Consider the following 21,131-nt stretch of genomic DNA (forward strand, 5'->3'; position numbering starts at 1 on the left):
TTCTTTTCCTTGTTCATTGCATTTGTCTCCCACATTTCCTTCAGGAGCCCATGCGTTTCCCTCCTCACAAAAGTCCTATGGGCTAAGTTGTACTGAAGAGTAATCATCAGTTCGGAGTCAGCTTATGAATTTCATGACTGACAATGCAATCTGGGTCTTCATGATCTTCCTTATTTTTGTACCACAATGGATGTGTTGATTTTATTTTCCACAAAGACTGCTATGGAATCTTTGTAGCCAAACATTTGAAGGAGAGACAAGGAACAAGTCCCTACAGTGTATTTATTTGATTGCTGTTGTACATAAGATTGCAGTTAGAATTTGGGTAGATTAAAGAACTTTTTCTATCAGCATCAATGCTTATTTTCTGCCCCCCGCCCAACTCCATTTTCTGGTTTTTCTAAGCAACCATAATGTCATGCAAGATCAAAAATTTCCCAAGTTTCTTTTCCATTTTTGGTGAGTTGGGAAAAGTTGTTTTGTAAGGAAGTAAATTATTGAGCTTATTTTCTTTATTTGGGGGTTTGCAAATGGCTCCAAAATTGTACTGATGAATTGGACTGGGATCTCACCCAAATCCCACCCAATAATCTGGAGTAATCTCTATGAATGAGGAGAGTATTGTTCACCCCTGAGTTACTCTTTAGTTCGATTCTGCAAGCCAGTTCTTTATAGAATAAAACTTATCTGAACTGTTACCAATCTGTTTAGTGTATTAAATCAGATTCTCGCTACAGGGACTGTAAAAGGGATTTTATGAATAATACGGATAAATAATAGATAGTAATATGTCAGGACAGCTTAATCTTATTTAACCTGGATCTTTCTTGCCCCCCTCCCTTCTGTTTGGTTTACATTACAGTTTGCAAGATGAATGTACATAGACGCTGTGAAACAAATGTAGCACCCAACTGTGGAGTAGATGCTAGAGGCATAGCTAAAGTACTTGCAGATCTTGGCGTTACTCCAGATAAGATCACTAATAGCGGACAAAGGAGGAAGAAGGTAACCAAGGAAACAGTTTAAAATATGAACTAATAATGGTTCTGCACTGTGAAGCATGGGAGACATCTTGTGTCCTTTTATTTTAGTTTGGATTTAAGAACATAACTATATGTTCTGGTTCCTTTAAGGATCCTCAAGGAATGTATTTGTCACTTCCTAAACAAAATAACCTAATGATGGCCCTCACAAACCAACGGGCAGATTGCACTTCAGCTATCTATCAGACTTCACAACAACAAATTACTGAAAAGATTTCCTCCTCTTTCCAAATTCCTTCTTTAGCAATTTAAATACATTAAAATATGCATTTAGAAGACATTTATGGAGAGGAATGTGCAAATTAATGTAAAAAGCACGACGGTACAATGATTCTGTGTTGTCTGGATAAAATGTGCAAAACTAGCAATGACCTGGAAATATTTCACCCATGCCAAATATTTATTCTGGTACTGAAAATGTTGGCTTACTCCCTTCCTGTACAAAATAGCAGCCAATAAAGTGGAATGGTAGATCATGCTGTCGTAAGTCAAGATAAGTATTTAAAATAACCTTCCTTAACTTGGTGATGTCTAAATTACAGAGCTATAATCTGTCTATAATGTATCTGGACAATAAAAAGTTGGACAAGAGTGTTTTTAATCATTGCTGAGTTCCTAATTTGCAGATGACTTTTGCTACAGCTAAACCTGCCTAACTTATAACATGTACTACCGTGTTTCCTCGAAAATACAACATGTCCTGATAATAAGGCCATGCCACATTTTTCTGGTGGGCAAAATTATAAGCCCTCCCCCACAAATAATCCCCCTGGACAACCCCCCACCTCCAGCCAGACAGAACACTGCTCACCAACCTAGCGGTATCCCAAAGGTGCCAAGCCACGGGAACCAGGAGAGAGGCAAAGGTGATTGCATTGCTTGGTGCCTTTGGGATACTGCTAGGTTGGTGAGCAGCGCTGTGCCCAGCTGAAGAGGGGGGTTGCTGGGCAACTGCTCTCTTGAGAGCGGGCTCCCAAAGAGCTGGGAACAGCCTCATTGGCGAATGGCTGTGTTGCACTGTCATAGCAGCACAACTCAACAGCCATGAAATGATCATGCTCATGAGCAGCCACCCGGCAAACTCCCTTTCCAGCTGGGCATAGTGTCATTCACTGACCTAGGGGTATCACCAAACCATGTGAGCGCCTGTTTGCCGCCGCCCAGCTCCCGTGGCTTAGTGCCTTTGAAATGCCAGTGAAAGGTGCTCTGCATGGCTGGAGAGGGAGGTTGCACGAGTGGCTGTTCCACTCCCGCTCGTGTGCCTCCCAGCCTCACGATGCCCTGGCCCAGCTCTCCCCACAGAGACAGAGTACCTCCGCTGCCACCACCGCCGCATCGCTTTTTCAGCGGCTTCCAAACCAAGTCTTCTAGCAGTGGCTGCTCTGGACATACGCTCTATGGTTGTGGGCCAGCTGCCAGCCGAGCATACAACCATAGAGCGTAAGCCCAGAGGGGCCACTGCTGGAAGACTCAATTTGGAAGCTGCCGAAAAAGCCATGTGGTGGTGGCAGCAGCGAAGGTACTCTGCCTCTGTGGGGAGAGCTGGGCCAGGGCATTGTGAGGCTGGGAGACGCATGAGTGGGAGCAGAACAGCCACTCGCGCAACCCCCTCCAACTGTGCAGAGCGCCTTTCACTGACATTTTGAAGGCGCCAAGCCACGGGAGCTGGGTGGCGGCAAGCAGGCGCTCACGTGACTTGGCGATACCCCTAGGTCAGTAAATGATTTTTTTTATTTGATTTTATTAGAATTTATAGGCCGCCCTTTTCCCTAAGGGGACTCAGGGCGGCTTACATAAAATGGGGAAGGGAGGGTATAGACAATAAACACAAAACAGTACATAAAAGTAAAATAGTAAACAACATTCGTTCATCATTCGGGTGGGGACAGATTATCTTTATCCCCAGGCCTGACGGGCTAGCCAGGTCTTAAGGGCTGTGCGGAAGGTCTGGACGGTGGTGAGGGTACGAATCTCCACGGGGAGATCGTTCCAAAGGGTCGGAGCTACTACTGAAAAGGCTCTCCTCCGTGTAGTTGCCAGTCGACACTGACTGGCAGATGGAACTCGGAGGAGGCCTAATCTATGAGATCTAATTGGTCGCAGGGAGGTGATTGGCAGGAGGTGGTCTCTCAAGTACGCAGATCCACTACCATGGAGGGCTTTATGAGTGACAAGTAGCACCTTGAAGCGCACCCGGAGATCAACAGGTAGCCAGCACAGCTCGCGGAGGATAGGTGTTATGTGGGCGAACCGAGGTGCACCCACAATCACTCGCGCGGCCGCGTTCTGGACTAGCTGAACTCGCCGGATGCTCTTCAAGGGCAGCCCCATGTAGAGCACATTGCAGTATTCCAGCCTAGAGGTCACAAGGGCCCGGGTGACTGTTGTGAGGGCCTCCCGATTCAGGTAGGGTCGCAACTGGCGTACCAGGCGAACCTGGGCAAATGCCCCCCTGGTCACAGCCGTCAGATGATGGTCGAAAGTCAGCTGTGGATCCAGGAGGACTCCCAAGTTGCGAACCCTCTCTGAGGGGTATAAAATTTGACCCCCCAGCCTGAGCGATGGAACACTGATCGAATTATTGGGAGGAAAACACAACAGCCACTCGGTCTTCTCCAGGTTGAGTACAAGCTTGTTAGCCCTCATCCAGTCCATAACGGCCTCGGCTGTGCCCGGCTGGAAAGGCTGTGCCTGGCTGGAAAGGGGGTTTGCTGGGTGGCTGCTCGTGAACGTGGTCACTTCATGGCTGTTGTGTTGTGCTTCTGCGACAGCGTAACACAACCATTCGCCCATGAGGCTGTGTCCAGCTCTTTGGGAGCCCGCTCACAAGAGAGCAGCCACCCGGCAACCCCAAAACAATAAACCCTCCCCTCATAATAAGGCCGAAGCCATATTTTGTGGGTAAAAAGAAAATAAGACCCTATCTTATTTTCGGGGATACACAGTATAATTGTTTCTTGCTTAAATAATTATCACCGAAACAAATTAGATTTAGACTGTTGCATTTTGGGTAGGAAATCTAACTTTTTTCTTGACATAGTAACTAAAACATGTTACCTATGAATAAGAAAGCTTGACATTGTGCTTGAAATCCATGAATTTGCATTTCTCGTACAACTTCCTTACCATCAACCAGGATATATAACTTGTTTCAGTTTAGCCTTTTGAGTGGCATGTTGTAGATTAGAATAAATACTTTTAGCTATTTTAATTAAAGAAGATGAATTACTGTCCACACATTTATTTTTCCTTTCTGTTAAATTACATGGCCCAGGTAAATACCCCGCTTTAGAATTACAATATCAGATTAACTTTTTGTTATCTTTGAAGAGATGGAAGACTAATGGGGCTAAAGGATAAATTAGATGCTACTCTGGAAATGTACGTGACATCAGACTTAAAAAGCCCCTTACTTCTGATGAAAAAATATTAAGGGTGGATGTTTGCAGCATAACTGGAATGGGAAGGCACGGTTCTCTTCTCTTGCTAGCTGAGAACAATTTTCCTTACAAGATTCCAGACCACGAAGTAGTAATCCAATAGAAATGAAATTATGGCTATCATAAATCAGATCATTAGGGATCTGACTTTTGAGTGAGAAGGGCTCTGCATTCTGGAAGAAAAGATATAAATTTCCAGTCCCCTAATTTCTGCTGCCTTCTGTAATTAATTAAATTATAATCAAAACCTGAAGTTGCATCATGCATATGAAACTTATTAAGGGACAATTATTAGCAATTTGTCCCTTAGACTGATGTGACCTTAGTAGCAATGAAATCACAGATGGTTGTATTCTTTTTTCAATTGTTAGAAAGAACATTTCTTGTCAGGAAGCCACATAAACATCACAGCCACTGCTTTGAAGTCCTTTTCTGGGAACACACATGAATGTAAATACTCTTAAATGTAAATATTCTTATCTAGTTGAAAAACTCTGCCCTCTATGCTATTACAATGATGTCAAATGGAAACATAGTGAAATAACATTCTTCTGAAACAATTCAGTAGATATTTGCAAAACCTTCTACACAAACACACATCAGTTAGAAAGTATACTGTACATACGGAGAATGCAATAATTATACCCAGCGATACATACATGGTCCATACAATTTGTGTACACTAATATGTAAATCCTATTGTGGACAGTATGGCTTTCTCCCAGGTAGGTGTCTAAACATTGCTTTCTGCAGTTGCTTTACTGACTTCAATAGTGAAGCAGAAATAGCATGTGCTGCTTTTTCACAGAATATTGTCGGCCTGTCCTATATAAATTTATTTAATTAACTTAATACTAGCAAACACAGAGCAACTCACAGTCACTTCCAACAAGAAACAAAACAGTCATAGAAATAAAATGGTGGATCAAAGAACAGCATAGAACTGTGATGGCAAACCTATGGCACAAGTGCCACAGGTGGCCCGCGGAGCCATTTCCTTGGGCACATGAAGCGTTGCCCTGTCAGCTGACCAGAGCACATGCACGTGCTGGCCAGCTGACTTCAACCTTCTTTTGAGGCCGTTTTTCGCCCCAGAGCCTTCAGGAGGCTTCCCTGAAGGCTCCGGAGGGCAAAAACTGGCCCTATGAGCAAACTGGGACTTCCAATTTATCTGTAGGTCTGTTTTTCACCCTCCAGAGCCTGAATGGAAGCTCCTGAGGCCTCGGAGTGTGGGGGGCAGGGGAGGCTGTTTTTGCCCTCCCCAGCATCCAAGAAAGCCTCTGGAACCTTTGAAGGACAAAAATAATTGTGCCAAATGCGGGGGAGGGGGGGGGGCTGATCATGTGCACATGGATTATGGGTGTCACGTGCATAGCATTATAGGTGTGGCATGCCCACGCACAATCCCCCTGCGCTCCCCCCGCTTTTGGCACGGGAGCCAAAAAAGGTTCGCCATCACTGGCATAAAATAATAAAAACAGAAAAATTATAACCATAGATGGTGCCAACCAATCATAGCAACACAACATCATAATTGAAAAGTCCTGTGGAAGAATTCTCTTTAGCCTTACAGAATAAACTCACGATTGCTGCTAACCAGTCCTCCATGAAGGGGGAGTCACCCACTGAGACAGAAAAATATATTTATTGATCTTCATAATTCTCACATCTTTTGTATATGGAACACTGAGCATTTCCAAGTGGATCTCGATATCTTAGATACAGAGAGCCTCCATACAAGAAACCAGCACAGATTTCTTAGTGGTTAGAGGTAGTCTTGCATTGCTGTTGGGTACTTTGGGCTCAGCAATGATTTCTGATGAAGCTGTATATGTTTAAATCTTAGCATGAAACTGTATCGTTCTTTTGGCTCATGTGCCTACAAAAATTGTTAAAATCAAGCATCCTTAGGCTTTGGTGAATATAATCTAAAACCCACTCAGCTTTTAGTCTTGCACATTTTCATATGTCATCAATATTTTTCTAGAAGCATATTACAATGGATTAAATCCATGAAGATTTTATTAGAATCTTATTTCACAAACTTAGAATAGAGTAAAGTAGAGTAGAGTAGAAAAGAGAATAGAATAGAATAGAGTAGAGTAGAGTAGAAAAGAGAATAGAATAGAAAAGAATAGAATATAGAATAGGAAGGGACCTTGGAGGCCTTCTAGTCCACCCCCTGCTTAGGCAGGAAACCCTATGCCATTTCAGGCAAATGGTTGTCCAATCTCTTCTTGAAAACTTGCAGTGTTGGAGCATTTTAAAAAGACTTTTAAAGGGTTTTAAAGGCTCGATACGATTTAAAGAAACTCCAGATTTAAACTTTGATTAAAGGTAAAATGTATTTTCAGTTGCCTTTCTCCTTTTGCAGAAAAACATTGTTATGTGAAGTTACATCTTTAGTGTCTCATAAATGCCATGTCAGAAAAGCACATCACTGTGATTAAGTGTCTCTTTTGTTGGATTATTCTTAGCTTGTTCCAGGTGCAGAATCTCAACCGCCAGTTCCTGGATCCTCACCAGGAGAAGATGACAGATCAAAGTCAGCGCCAACTTCCCCATGTGATCAAGGTTCATCAACATATATTTTCTCCTAATAAATAAACTGCACTTACCTTAACATTTTGACTAACCTATGTCATTTAAAATGTGGTTCCACCAGTTCTAATTTAACAGAACATTCAACCTCTAAACAATATCATAATTTGAATCAGTTAGCTTTCAGATAGTCACACATGCCCTTGTCACTTCACAGTGTGGCTGTTGCAGTGCAGAATACATGGGGTGTTCTTGAAGACCCCCCATCCTCCCCTGAAAGCTTCAATTGGTCCAGAACATAGTGTGCAAGCAGTGATTGCCTTGTCTCAGCACACTGATCTCTTCTTCTTGAGCTATACGATCCCCATTGTGCTGCCGGGTGTAATTCAAGGTCCTGGTTATCACCTGTGAAGCCCTATCTGGTATAGTGTCTAGCTATTTTCAGGACTATTTGTCTTCTGTGATTTCTGCCTGCCCACTATGATCTGGCAGAGTGGGCATATTTCATATCCCCTCAATTAAGCAGTGTCATTTTTGGGGGGATCCAGGAAGCATACTTTTCTTGTAGCAGCGCCTGGAATGATGTAAGTGTTGTATAGCTCCCATGCTGATGAGATTCCCCAAAGCCTTAAAATCTTGTCTGGACCCAACACTGTAACTGTTTTTTAAAACACCCCAATAATTAAAGCATCAATTATTGGGATCTAATAATTAATAATCCCAAACAAGAAAACGCCATGGTTGGCAATGTCTTTTGTGTGTCCACAATGAGTGGGGTCAAGAGACAAATAGTTGTCACACAACGAATTCTTCTTTTTTATGATGCGTTTAGAGTTTATTTGCAATTAAATTTCAAAATGGCAGAAAATTACACCACCAGTTGTCAACAATAATAGTCAGAAGACATTTTAGAGGTACAGGTAGCCCTGGAGCCTCAGTTTATCACTGCTGCCTTAAAATGACAAAACAACCTAATTCTATGTCACAATGCTCCAGTGTGCTATGTCAGGGAACCCTTTAAGGCAGTGGTTCCCAAACTTGGCAACTTTAAGACTTTAAGAGCTCTGCTGGCTGGAGAATTCTGGAAGTTGAAGTCCACAAGTCTTAAAGTTGCCAAGTTTGGGAACCACTGCTTTAAGGGCTCTGAACCTCCCAAAGGAATTCTGGAGCAGAGCCAAAATCTGATAGGCTGCTCTCTGCTTAAGGCATACATTTTCCCACAAGATTCCTTTGTTTTCTGCCCCTAGACCAGTTTAAATTCAGTCAGGAAAGTAAAATTGGGAACCATAACCTCTCATTCTTTATGACTCCAAAAGCACCTGATATAATTCATCTGTCTCCAAAATTAATATTAAATCCTGCAGAGGTTTTTGCAAAATATTTTGCGGGTCAATACTTTTTTTTTTTGTCTTCACACAGAAATCAAAGAGCTTGAAAATAACATCAGGAAAGCGTTATCATTTGACAATCGGGGAGAAGAACATAGGGGAGCAGCAACAAGCTCAACTGATAGCCAACTTAATACACCGGGGGAGAATGGGGAAAATAGTGATGTCAAAGCTCAGACAAAGCGAATGGGCCTGGAGGAATTCAACTTCATCAAAGTATTAGGAAAAGGCAGCTTTGGAAAGGTGAGCAGCCTCCAAATGCTACTTGATTCTTTTTTGGTCACTTGCCTTATCATAATTCCTAAGCTGAAAATATTACAGGCTTCTCAGGTAGACTAAACAGGAAACATGAACAGATGATCTAATCTTACTTAACTGTAAGAGTACATTAACAGAATATTGCAAGTCTCAAGCTAGAGATATCCTACCATCTCCTTTACAGCTTGAGAAGATTGGAAGGGTCCCTTCTTAGCCTCTTTCTTCATCTATCATCCTGCTGTAGGCTATGGGGTCTCTGTTTTTCAGGCAGCATCTCTTCATCCTGCCTCTCTACGTCTTTCTCATTTACCATTACATTTATGGTGCCTATAGAAATACATTCTTTGTCACATGAAATTATGGCCAAGGTATACAACTTTTGTTTTGCCAAAAGCAGTATTAGAATAGCATATTAAGAAAGAGCCACATAAAAAGACTTTATAAAAAGCAGTGAGCAGGAGACCAAACTAAATTAGATAAATTACTAGCTAATAAACCTGCACTGCACAGGTATTTATTTATCCCAACTCTCCTTCTATGAACGTCACCGCAATTTCTAATGTTGGATTTTCCCCCTTACCAGAGGGAGCCCCCTTGTGGAGTACTGTGAAGCTGTTACCATGGCAACAACACAGCTCTGTACAGTAGAATCCATTCTAAGGCAGTACAGTAGAAGTCATTTTAAGGCACAACAGGCTGTATCTTAACAGAACCCCCCCGGCCCCCAATTCTCTCAAAATATATACTGCATCATGTTATCATTATTGGATTGGCTTGTCCAGTTTGTTCATTTAGAGAAAGGCTGTTAACCCCCCCCCTCCCAAATTCTCCAGTGAAATACATTAAATGAGGATAAGACAAACTTTGTGGTGGTCCACATCCTTCAGAACCTTCTCCTCCCAGAGGTACACGCGGCCTCAACTTTGCTGACATTCTAAAATCAGTTAAATCCATTTTATTCCACAAGTCTTAGGCAGCTCATTCATTGCTATACTTCATTAGCTTTAAATTATGTTTTGGTTTTTTATTCCTGCATTATTTTTTCCTTATTTTTTCTTTTTGCCCTTAAAGTATATTGCCCATTAATCTAGAGATTTAAATATAAATACTTTTAAAAATAGAAAAGAAAAAAATGAATGGAAGGAAGGAAAAATCCAATAGGATGGCAAGAAATGCTAAATGCATGCCTGAAAGATTGTAGGAAATTCATAGCATTCTGTATCTCAGCCTGCAACTGGTGATATTTGTTTCCATGATTTTGGGATCGGGAAGTACCTTCAGGAGTCATTTGTAAAGTCATGTAGTCTTCCTCACCAGGAGAATTATCTCTGCCATTGTATGAATCTTACAAATAAATTGCAATTTGACTTTGGTTTCTCTAGTCCTTTATGACACTGCTTGTTAAATGTTCCCATCCCACCTATACAGTGCAAATATACTTTGGGCACAGATAAACTTGCTGACCCATTAAGTGGTGTCAGATCTAAGCTGGTAGGTACAATGGATTCTTGTGAGATCATCTTGACTTCAGTCTCCTTCAGATGCTGCTGCCTTGTGAGCTAGTTTGAATCAATGGATAATATTGGCAACTCTTTTTCAACGGATGCCTTCTAGGCATGAAGACATTCCAGAATTTCTGACCTTACATAAAATCATAAGCCAATATATCTTCAGGAGAGTAATTTGACAAAAAGTTGATGTTGTAGTTGTAGTTGCAGAAGACCAGGCTCTACATTCTGGTCACATGTCCTTTACACATGACAATCTGGTGCTTTATTGTTCTTATAAAAGAATATGTTGCAATATATGTACAGAAAAGAACTATAGCAAGAGTGTATAACTGTGAATTTCTACAAGTCCTGTGGCAGAAATATTTCTCATTTCAAAGTCTGATTTTTTTAATGTCAATATTATACTGTGAGTTGAATACATATCTACTTATTGAAGTGCTAAATTATGTTTGTCAAGGAGTCTGACTGTAAAAAGTGTTCTGTCAGGTGATTGACATTTCTTCACTGTGTAGATGTTTCCTGTTTTGCTTTTTCTGATCCTGCAAATCAAATAATTTTGTGCTTATATTTTCTGTTTGCCAGCTATGCACACTTAACATGGCATGTAGATATTAGACTGCATTTGTTCTGGCTCCAATCACTAAACCCAATAAAGTGGTTACAAAATAGTGAAAAAAATAATGACAAATCTCATTTTCTATAATTATAGAGCCATTGTTGGCTTCTTCAGCTCTTTGCAAGGTAATCAGAGATATCTACAATTCTAAAGGTCATAGACATATGCCAAATATCATCATTGGGGCCAATATATTTACTCAAGAAGACCTGTGTTATTAAAAATAAAGAGATCCAACTTTGCCATGATTCCCTCTCTTGTGTGAGGGTACATTCTTTGAACATTCCCCAGGTTCACTTCCTTTATATGTTTCTATCTGCAACTTGGAGGCTTCCCTGCAACTGCTGTTTAGGAAGTATGGTATTTCTAGTCAAACAGAAAACAGTGGATTGGAGAAAGCGGCTTGTTCTAGTACTGTACTGCAATCATTGGTATATCTGGACAATGCTGCAATGTTCTTTAGGGTAAAATTATATATGGATGTATATATAATGTATATATGTAAAAAACATGGATGCAGCATTGTCCAGATATAAAGCTATGGTTGCAGTACTAGACCAAGCAGCTTTTTCCAATCCACTGTTTTCTCTCTCTCTTTCCCTCCCACCTCCCTCCCCCCCCCTCGCCCACCCCCTCTCACTACAATGTCCCTTCATACCACTAGCTATCATGCCTGAGTGAATAAGCAAGTTGCTATGGTAAAGAGGAATCACTTGATTATAGACTGTTCTAATCCGTAGGCTCTTGGTAGGTGTATAATTTTGCTAAATCTTGAACCTGGCTCTCATCTGCAGCAAAAACTATGTCCATATTGAATGTACATTGGTTCTGATGACATCATCATCTGTATTGTGAAGTATAAATGTAAAGGCTAATTTATATGCCTTTCAATGTCTTTTGTGATCTCATTTGTTACTAAATTGTGATATATTTTAAATACTTAATTAATTAAAGAACACTATTTATGCATGTTCAATACATTTATTTGCAATTGCTTTGTGTTGATGTGAGCTGTGGGACTTAGATCAACTACTGGACTATTTGTGAAATCATCACACAATGACTTTGCAAAACTCTACAATGGTCTATTCAGTTTATCTAGCTAATACCTAGTTTGATTATTCCAGTTAAAATTGCATTCAGAGACTGAGTTTTGTGGTGCAAAAAATATGCAAACTATTTGACTGAAATTTACTGAGGAGGAAATTCACATCATGCTCTATTCATTCTAGCATTAGTTCATGAACAAGTGGATAAGGACCATGTAGCCAGAAGCAGAAAGACTTGTTATAGTAGAGGGAAAGTGAATGTTGAACCATGTTGACAAAGGGCCTAAAGTTGTGGCTACAGTTTGTAAGACTTGGTAGAGCGGGGTTGCTATCTGGTTTACTTGCAAAATCTTATAAGCCTTGATTTACTTGGGTAGGGACATCTAATGGAACTGAAACCAGAAATTTATCAGTCAGGTTCAAAGTAGAATCATTGTGTCTATCCTTGGCTTTTTAATTAGTGCCAGAGATCCTGAATTACAAATATTTATACGCGTACCCCTATATCCTTTCCCTGCTGGCTTATAAGAAGTAGCCACTAAAGAGATAGACAGATAGAGACAGACAGGTAGGTAGGTAGACAGATGTCATTTCCCCTTACAGTTGCTCAAAATTAGGCTTGTGGAGTACTCTTATTTAGTTATTCAAGAATTATGCATTAATAGCAATAGAAATCTACTCTAAGTGTATGAATGGGCATATTGCAGTTGATTACAAATATACTCTCATCTATAGAAGCTGTACATAAGTTGTTGGAACATGTGCAAAACTTTCTTCATAGTTCATCAAACACAAGAATTTCTGCATATCTTCAATTATAAAGTTATCCTGAGAATAAATGGATCTACTTGTTCACACGGATACTAAACTTTATGATGAGTACTGAATTTGGCTCTATCTTTCATGAAAAGCTGATTTTTACATTGGAGATGACACTGCTTACCTTTTTATACTGAGTTCAAACTATATCTTGAACTGTTAAGGGATATGTACAGATGTGTCTGTATTTGGACAAGCAGAGAGATGTTGTACTGTACATAGGGCCTTTTCAAAATATTTTGCTTCAAGGTGCTTGTGATGGTTCATTTTGCCCCAGTTGTTATTAGTGTAACAAGTATGCAGTGTATTTTATAAATGAGATGTTGTCCTTGATCCTAGGTCATGCTAGCGGAACTCAAAGGTAAAGATGAAGTATATGCTGTGAAAGTCTTAAAGAAAGATGTCATTCTTCAAGATGATGATGTGGACTGTACAATGACAGAAAAACGGATTCTGGCATTAGCACGAAAGCATCCGTATTTAACACAGCTCTACTGCTGCTTCCAGACCAAGGTAAGCTATCTCAATCTATCCCATACCTAACTACTGATCTGTCAAGGGATTTAAAGTCTCCTGTGAACTGGATGATACTTGCCGCCTGGATGGTCACACAGTAAGGTATTTGATAAGGTAGACCATAACCTACTACTAGATAAAGTAGAAGAATGTGGGTTGGACAGCATCACCACCAGATGGATTCATAACTGGCTGACCAACTGCACTCAACATGTATTCCTCAATGGAACTGCACCTACATGGAGGGAAATATGCAGTGGAGTATCCCAAGGCTCTGTTTTAGGCCCAATACTCGTCAACATCTTCATCAATGATTTGGATGAGGGAATAAATGGGGAACTCATCAAATTTGCAGATGACACCAAGCTGGCAGGAATAGCCAACACTCCAGAAGGTAGACTTAAGATACAGAAGGATCTTGACAAACTTAAACACTGGGCACTATCTAATAGAATGAAATTCAATGGTGAGAAGAGTAAGGTTCTACATTTAGGCAAGAAAAACAAAATGCACAGGTATAATATAGGTGCTATCTTGCTCAATAGTAGTAACTGTGAGAAGGATCTTGGAGTCCTAGTCGGCAACCATTTAAATATGAGCTAGCAGTGTGCAGCAGCTGCCAAAAAAGCCAACACAGTTCTAGGCTACATAAACAGAAGAATAGAATCAAGATCACATGAAGTGTTAATACCACTTTATAATGACTTGGTAAGGCCACACTTGGAATACTACATTCAGTTTTGGTCGCCACAATGTAGAAAAGATGTGGAGACTCTAGAAAGAGTGCAGAGAAGAGCAACAAAGATGATTATTGTATTGTATTGTATTGTATTGTATTGTATTGTATTGTATTGTATTAATAATTTAATTATGCCTTAACATTTGCAGTTGTCAAAATATGTTAGGAAGAGCTGGGTTAGATGTCTGGAAAGATAAGTTATGAAATGAAAATATTTTAAATGATATCTTTGAAATACATAATTAAACGCAAAGTTGCATTCTCATTTTAAACGGAGAATTGCAATGGAACCGAATGGTAGGTTTCGTGTATCTTGCCTGAATCTTGAGTGTCTGTCTCACATTTGATGGCAATATGGACTGGTGGAGGACCAATTCATCTGTTCCCAGGTGGGGTTGATGCCTAAGGTTCTCCAAAATTGTTTTTTTTTTTTTTTTTTGCTAAAGTTGCTTTCATTTGTCTGTTTTTTGAAATTTAAGTACAACTTATTTTCTTTGTTGGGTTTTCCTCCACATAGATATTAAAAACTCATTTTCTAAACCATATTTATAAAACCATTTCAGTGATTCCACAATCTACCACCTAATTCTGTACTGTAAACTCCTTTAAAAATGAACTTCTAACAGATTTTAATATCAAAATAAATATATTGTATTGCATCTGAAATGCCAGAAGGTGGCACTAAAGATGTAAAAACGAGAATTTTTTGACAGTTCTATTCTGTTTCTCCTTTTTAAATTGTTATATAACTTCATAGAAATATTGATAAGTATGGCATTGTAAGCAAATTAAACTTCTAAATTCTCAGAATAAACAAAGTTTGCGATTTTTATGATATGGGCAGGCAAACTGTCAGTTTAAAGCCCTGGTGCAATCGAAATGCAAGCATTCCAACCTGCTTTATCTTGAGTGTAAATTTGAGAGTTCTGCTTCTAGGAAATTTCAGGTGACATGGGTCTAATATTAAGGATCTGAAAACTCTTGTATTTGAAAAAAATGTGATACTTTTAAACCTGGCTGAAGTCCTGCCTTTAAAAAACAACATTTTGACACAGAGGGCCACAACAGGATTGTGTCCACCAAGTGGGTGGGATTGAAATTATTTAGTTCTCCCCCCACCTCTAATTTTACAATGTGTTGTAGGTTTTTATGACTGGTTATGTGTTTGATAAAATGGCTTTTTTAAAAAAATCAAACTTGTTGCCATAACATTTTGCTATATTTTGGATGTGCTTGGGCAGATTAGCGGGAGACCATGAATTGCCCGCTATCATTTTAGGGCTGGGCAAATTTGGAGAAAAGAGTATTAAGAGGTTTGATAAAGATGTGGGAATACAAATGTGAATTTACACATTTTATTTCTATAAAGATTCATTAGAATAGGTTTTAAAAGTTTCCAGATTAAAATAATAATAGTAATATAAACAGTTAAATTGATTTTTATCTAATTCCCAAGTGTCAATGCCTGGAAAATAGCTGCAATTTCTGGATTTCTGTTATGTCCTTCATTTTAGATTTCCTTCTAAATTTTTGGTGTGAAATGCTTTTTTTTTAACTGCAGGCAAAAGAATGTCACAGGAACATGTATGGAATTGAGCGCTGTGCCAAGCATAGTGAAGTTTCTTTATTGTGGAAAGAATTCCTTAATCAGAATGTTCGAAATCTGCCTTTCAGATTTTGAAATCTGCATATCTCATTTGTAGTAGGTGCAATAATATTCCTCAGAAAAGTATAATACTTAGTAGTTTATGTAGCTGCATGAGTCTTTCTAATACTTCACATATATGAACTACAGTCTTGTAAGGCAGATCAATATTCTACAATATCTACAGTTTTGGAATATTGTGGTTTGGTTCAGTGGTGGGATTCAAAAATTTTTACTACTGGTTCTGTGGCCATGGCTTGGTGGGCGTGGCATAGCTTGATGGGCGTAGCTTGATGGGCAGGGCAGGGGAAGGATACTATAAAATCTCCATTCCCACCCCACTCCAGGGGAAAGTTAATGCAAAATCCCCATTTCTTCCAGATCAGCTGGAACTTGGGAGGCAGAGAAAAGATGGGGGTGGGGCCAGTCAGAGGTGGTATTTAGCGGTTCTCCGAACTACATAAACTATCCGCTACCGGTTCTCCAGAACAGGTCAGAACCTGCTGACTGCCACCTCTGCTTTGATTGTCTAGTGAAAGAATGATTGGTGGTCCGGTTTGAATTGGAAGCGTTCCAAATCACAGTCCTAACTATTATAATACACAATAAAAACCAGGGGTAGAGTTGGTTTAGAAGGTCTCAGGCTAATAATGCTAAGGAGACCGGCCACCTTTTTTTAAACTGAAGAATGGAATTGTTTTTATTCCCTTATATTTTTAATAACATTTCATAGTGCATTTCCTTTAACAATATTAATCTAGCTGCAGGTTCCAGACTGTAGGGTGTTGTTTTTTTTCTGTTCAGAATTATAGACAACAGTGGTGCTGATTTCAGCCGTGAGATTAGAAGGAAGTCCCAGAAGTGGGAGATGGGTTAGGGGCCTTAATATGTCCACGATGCACTAACAGTAGCTAATAAAAATGCTCTTGCAGAGCAAAAATGGCAGGTTGAAGACAGTTCCACAAAAAGCTGTTGTTGTCTCTGGTACCTTTAAAGGACTTCTGCTGACACCGGGACTGAAATGACGAGGCTTTAAGGATTTGTTTATACATTAAGAGATGGGATATGGCAAGAACAGATCATTTGCTGTATTTTAGGAGACATTACTAAAATTATTTATATGTTGTGATTAAGGGGAAAGTCATTTCTTTTTATATTTTCTTTTCCTTTACTTTTTATTTTTCCTCCTTTTCTTTTCTGTACCCTCCATGTTTCCTTTTACTCTTTTTTAAAGTTTGTATTAGTTTTTTTATTGGTACTATTGTAATTTTTTTAAAAATAAAATTAGTCATAAAAAATAAAAATAGGGGTCAATACCAACATTGGTATCTGGCATTCTAGGCAAAAGCAATAGACCAAAATTTCAAGGATTAGTGCAGAAGCTTCCTTTAAACACTCTCTAATTAAAACAAAGTGATGATGTTACTTGGTTTGGTTAATGAAATGTCTACAAGAAAACAACCAAGCTCAGAGTACCCAGGACACACACACACACACACACACACACACACACACACACTAAAAGAAACAAACAAAATAATAGGTTGTCAAAACATTTTTGGTTTTCTTCTACCAGGTACCATAGCTTCCAGCTATCATTTTTATGTATTCACAGTGCACTTGGTCCTTTTATTGTATTGTGGGTGAAATAACAAAAGTTGCATTGGAATGTACATTAATGTTTTTCTCAGTGTCCAAGCTGACTTAACTTCTGGAATTTTGGTAGGAAAGAAAGATGGCAACTATAAACTATTAGGAGAAATGTTTTTCTGCATCAGTATCCATTTGGATACATTGAGATACATTTAGCTCAGTGGCTAAGATGCTGAACTTGTCGATCAGAAAGGTCAGCAGTTCGGCGGTTCGAATCCTTAACGCCGCATAACGCAGTGAGCTCCCATTACTTGTCCCAGCTTCTGCCAACCTAGCAGTCCGAAAGCACATTAAAAATGCAAGTAGAAAAATAGGGACCACCTTTGGTGGAAAGGTAATAGTGTTTCGTGTGCCTTCAGCATTTAGTCATGCTGGCTACATGACCAAGGAGACGTCTTCGAACAGTGCTGATTCTTTGGCTTTGAAATGGATATGAGCACCGCCCCCTAGGGTCAGGAATGACTAGCACATATGTGTGAGGGGAACCTTTACCTTTACCTTATACATTTGGAGCCTGGGGGCATATTTGACCTATTGGGAGCATGTCCTGAGTTCTCCAAGAAAATGACTGCTGCATGGTGGTTAAACTGAAAAAAATTCATTCTGCCTAGTTTTTTTTTTGTTTGTTTGTTTGTTTTTAAGCACAAGGAGATTATAATCCAATTGTACGTCGTCTCTGCATTTTTTCTAGCCAGGAGAGCACATTTTTGATCAAACCACAGGGGCATTTTCATTATTTGAAAAACCAGGGGTGAGGAATCCATACTGGCTCAGGAATTCTGGAAGTTGAAGTCCACAATTCATAAAGGGGCCATAGTTCCCTACCCCTGTCCTAAACATTCCTATGAGGCCTATATTAAACTGGAAGGAGATTCCTGGAGAAACAGATGGTTCTAGCATATGACACTTTATTCAAGTCAAAGTAATCTAAGAAAAAAATGAAATAGGCTGGGGGTTTAGTGAGTGCCAAGGGAACTTCTCATAAGCATATTTGAATCCCTATTAGGGATATCATATTTACATTAGCATTTCTCTCTCCTTCTCCAAAGGCTGAGTGACCATCAGCACTTCAATTACGCCATTCATTCTGGAAGAGTGACAAGCTCCATTATTGCCCCACCCCTAATATTTATTGTATCTTTCAACAGGAATGTTAACATTTGCTTATTTTACAAATAATTTCTTAATGAGCACAGCTCTCATTCTCAGTCCAATAAACCAATTTGCCAGGTCAAAATTCTCTATGTCAGGGCAATGTGTTTTCCAGAGCTTTTCAAAATTCTCAGTCTTGTCCATGAGGAACAGAAAAAGGGACAGTGGGTTCACCACAGCAATTGTAACAAAAAGTGTATTTAATTTTCTATTTGTTGTTTCTTTGTAAGTGGTATCGTCAGCAAATATTCTTTTGTCACTGGCTCCAGAGATATGTCCATCTTGGAGAATTTGGAAGAGAATGAGCATCATCTAAATACCTCAAACAGAATATTTGGAAAACTTTGTTCAAAATTACTTTTTTCCACGAAAGTCAGTGAGTGTCACAGACTTTCTAACAAAAATGTCAAAATAATTTATTGGGCATTCTGGAAAAATTTTAAATCCTGGTTTGTAACCAAGAAACTAAATAATCCACACATATGAATTCTGCCACAAAATCTATTCATAACATTGACCTGAAAAGAGAATATTTGTAATTCAGGTTTGAACAATATGATCTCCGATGTTGTCTGAGCTTGCTTGTTTTCTTGCAGACATTTCATTACCCGACTAGGTAACATCTTCAATTCTAAAAGGGAGTGGAATTTGCTCTGTTTATATTCAGTGGCTTGCCTTGTCAGTGTTGATGGGAGTGATGTTTTCTTCTCAGTAATTCCTTGATTAGGATGTGGTTTACTGTTTTATTGTTTATATATAAACAGAATCAGATAATGAAATGTCTGCAAGAAAACAACCAAGCTCAGAAAGCATCAAGGACTCTACAGAATCGAAAAAAGTATATTCATTTGTTTATGAGGCACAGAATATTTCTGAAAGTTATACTAGATTTTTTAAAAGAGCAATTTACACCTTGCAAATTTACATTAGAATAACTTATATGGGGGAGTATCATACACACCAATTCCATTTTCTAAACAATTTTTGTATAATTTACCTACGCAGAAAAATGTATATTTAGTAGATAGATTCTTGGACAATTTACAAATATATAAAACACAGCAAACTGTATACAAAAACTGTATGTAGAAAAAGTTCTGACAAAAAATAGGTGTTGATTCTTTTCCATGAAGAGAGACTGATGGACAGTGGCAAGACGGTAGGGCCAAAACAGTTTCTCAAAAGTGGCAATGTTAATAAATGTAGGATAAAATGGATACCATGTAGACACCTCATAGCACTTCAAATTACGTTAATCCCAAATGAGCGTGTTCATCTCATTATGAGATGGATTATTTTCTCCTAGGAAAAACGTCTCTGGAGTTGCAGTTATATTCAGATCTCATTGACAAACTATGCTATAACAACTTTCCAGTCACCAATCTGTACAGACAGCAGTCTAAGATTCTCTTGTAATTATTGGCCAGAGGGCCAAGATGTGTCATTTGTGATTTAGAGTGAAAATTAACTTGACTGGCTGGTCGGATGTATATTTGTCTGGGGCTAATCAATGGCTTGTAATCCGTTTTATCCAACTATCTATTGTGTAGGTTGCTAGGCAGCTAAACCTGTTGTGAAGATTTTGTTATATGGATGTAATCCACTTAAAGTGCATTTACATTGTCTGATAATTCTGCCATGCGTCATGTAAGACCCTTGTCAAGGCTCTATTTCATGTTCTGTACCACAGTGAGGATCATTTAGGATTGCCAAGTATCACTATAATATAATGAATTTCTTTGGGATATTTCTATTTAAGCTCATAAATACCTGTTAGTGTTTTTTGTTGTTGTTGTTTTTAAGAAAATCCCTAAAAAGTTTTAGGAAAACAATTTTAGGCTATAACTAAATAATGGCTGATACATGACAACGAAGACTGGAGAACTTTTGATTGTGTTCATAATAGAATATTATTGCCACCAGAGTTTCTTTAACTCTGTATAAGTATATTATAATGTTAATATAGATTATAATACAGCTTGTGTTATTTCTTATAAGGTGGAATCCATCCAAAGATGACTCAAATATGCATGACATAAGTAATAGTACTGGCTTCTTTGCTACTGGTGAGATAGGTTGCAAAGCTTTTGTGTCTTTCTGAGGAAGTTGTTGGTATGATTCACATGATTATTATACATACAATATGTAGCTCTATTTAAGAAACCCAAGTATGTTTTCTGAATTTCAATTATACCTCTTAACAAACAAAGCAATATGATGACCTAGCACAAGGGTGTGCAACCTTGGGAAATTTAAGACTTGTGAACTTCAACTTCCAGAATTCTCCAGCTAGTATAGTTGGCTACGGAATTTTGGGAGTTGAAGTCCACAAGTCTTAAAGTTGCCAAGGGTGGATACCCCTGACTGAGTATGATATATGATTAATACCAATCTCAAAAATAATTACATGAATTTCAGTGGTCAGATGTATTTGGTACAGAACCAGCAGATAAATTAGAGCTATCAGTTAATTTTAAAGTCAGATGAAACATGTCTAAGTTTTGAAAACATTAAAAATGAATTTGTAAAAATAATACTGTAATGGTGCTTGTACAGAGGCCCTGAGACCTAGCATGGCCAAATCCTGAGTCTTTATCCACTAATCAAAAATTAGAAAATATTTTCCTAATATAGTCGTTGAGATGTGCCCTTCATATGATTGATCACACTTTAATATATGAATCCTAATAACAAATCAGTCTGGATGGTTTTTTTAAAAATATCTCATTCTGATTTAAATGGAGTTTTTAGTGTAAGAATA

The 21,131-nt window shown here is 38.8% G+C and overlaps 1 protein-coding gene across 2 annotated transcripts in view; it reads left to right on the plus strand.

Annotated features, from left to right (window-relative positions):
* PRKCE (protein kinase C epsilon) overlaps positions 1–21,131 on the plus strand; it is a 308,889-nt gene that overhangs the window by 227,676 nt on the left and 60,082 nt on the right. For both annotated transcript variants that reach the window (XM_032216245.1, XM_032216246.1), the window contains 4 exons: positions 863–1,005; positions 6,961–7,057; positions 8,444–8,655; positions 13,005–13,178. In XM_032216245.1, coding sequence (XP_032072136.1) covers positions 863–1,005; positions 6,961–7,057; positions 8,444–8,655; positions 13,005–13,178 — 626 coding nt within the window. The remainder of the gene's footprint in view (positions 1–862; positions 1,006–6,960; positions 7,058–8,443; positions 8,656–13,004; positions 13,179–21,131) is intronic.

Source organism: Thamnophis elegans, chromosome 4, assembly GCF_009769535.1.
Source record: "Thamnophis elegans isolate rThaEle1 chromosome 4, rThaEle1.pri, whole genome shotgun sequence".
Lineage (NCBI taxonomy): Eukaryota > Metazoa > Chordata > Lepidosauria > Squamata > Colubridae > Thamnophis > Thamnophis elegans.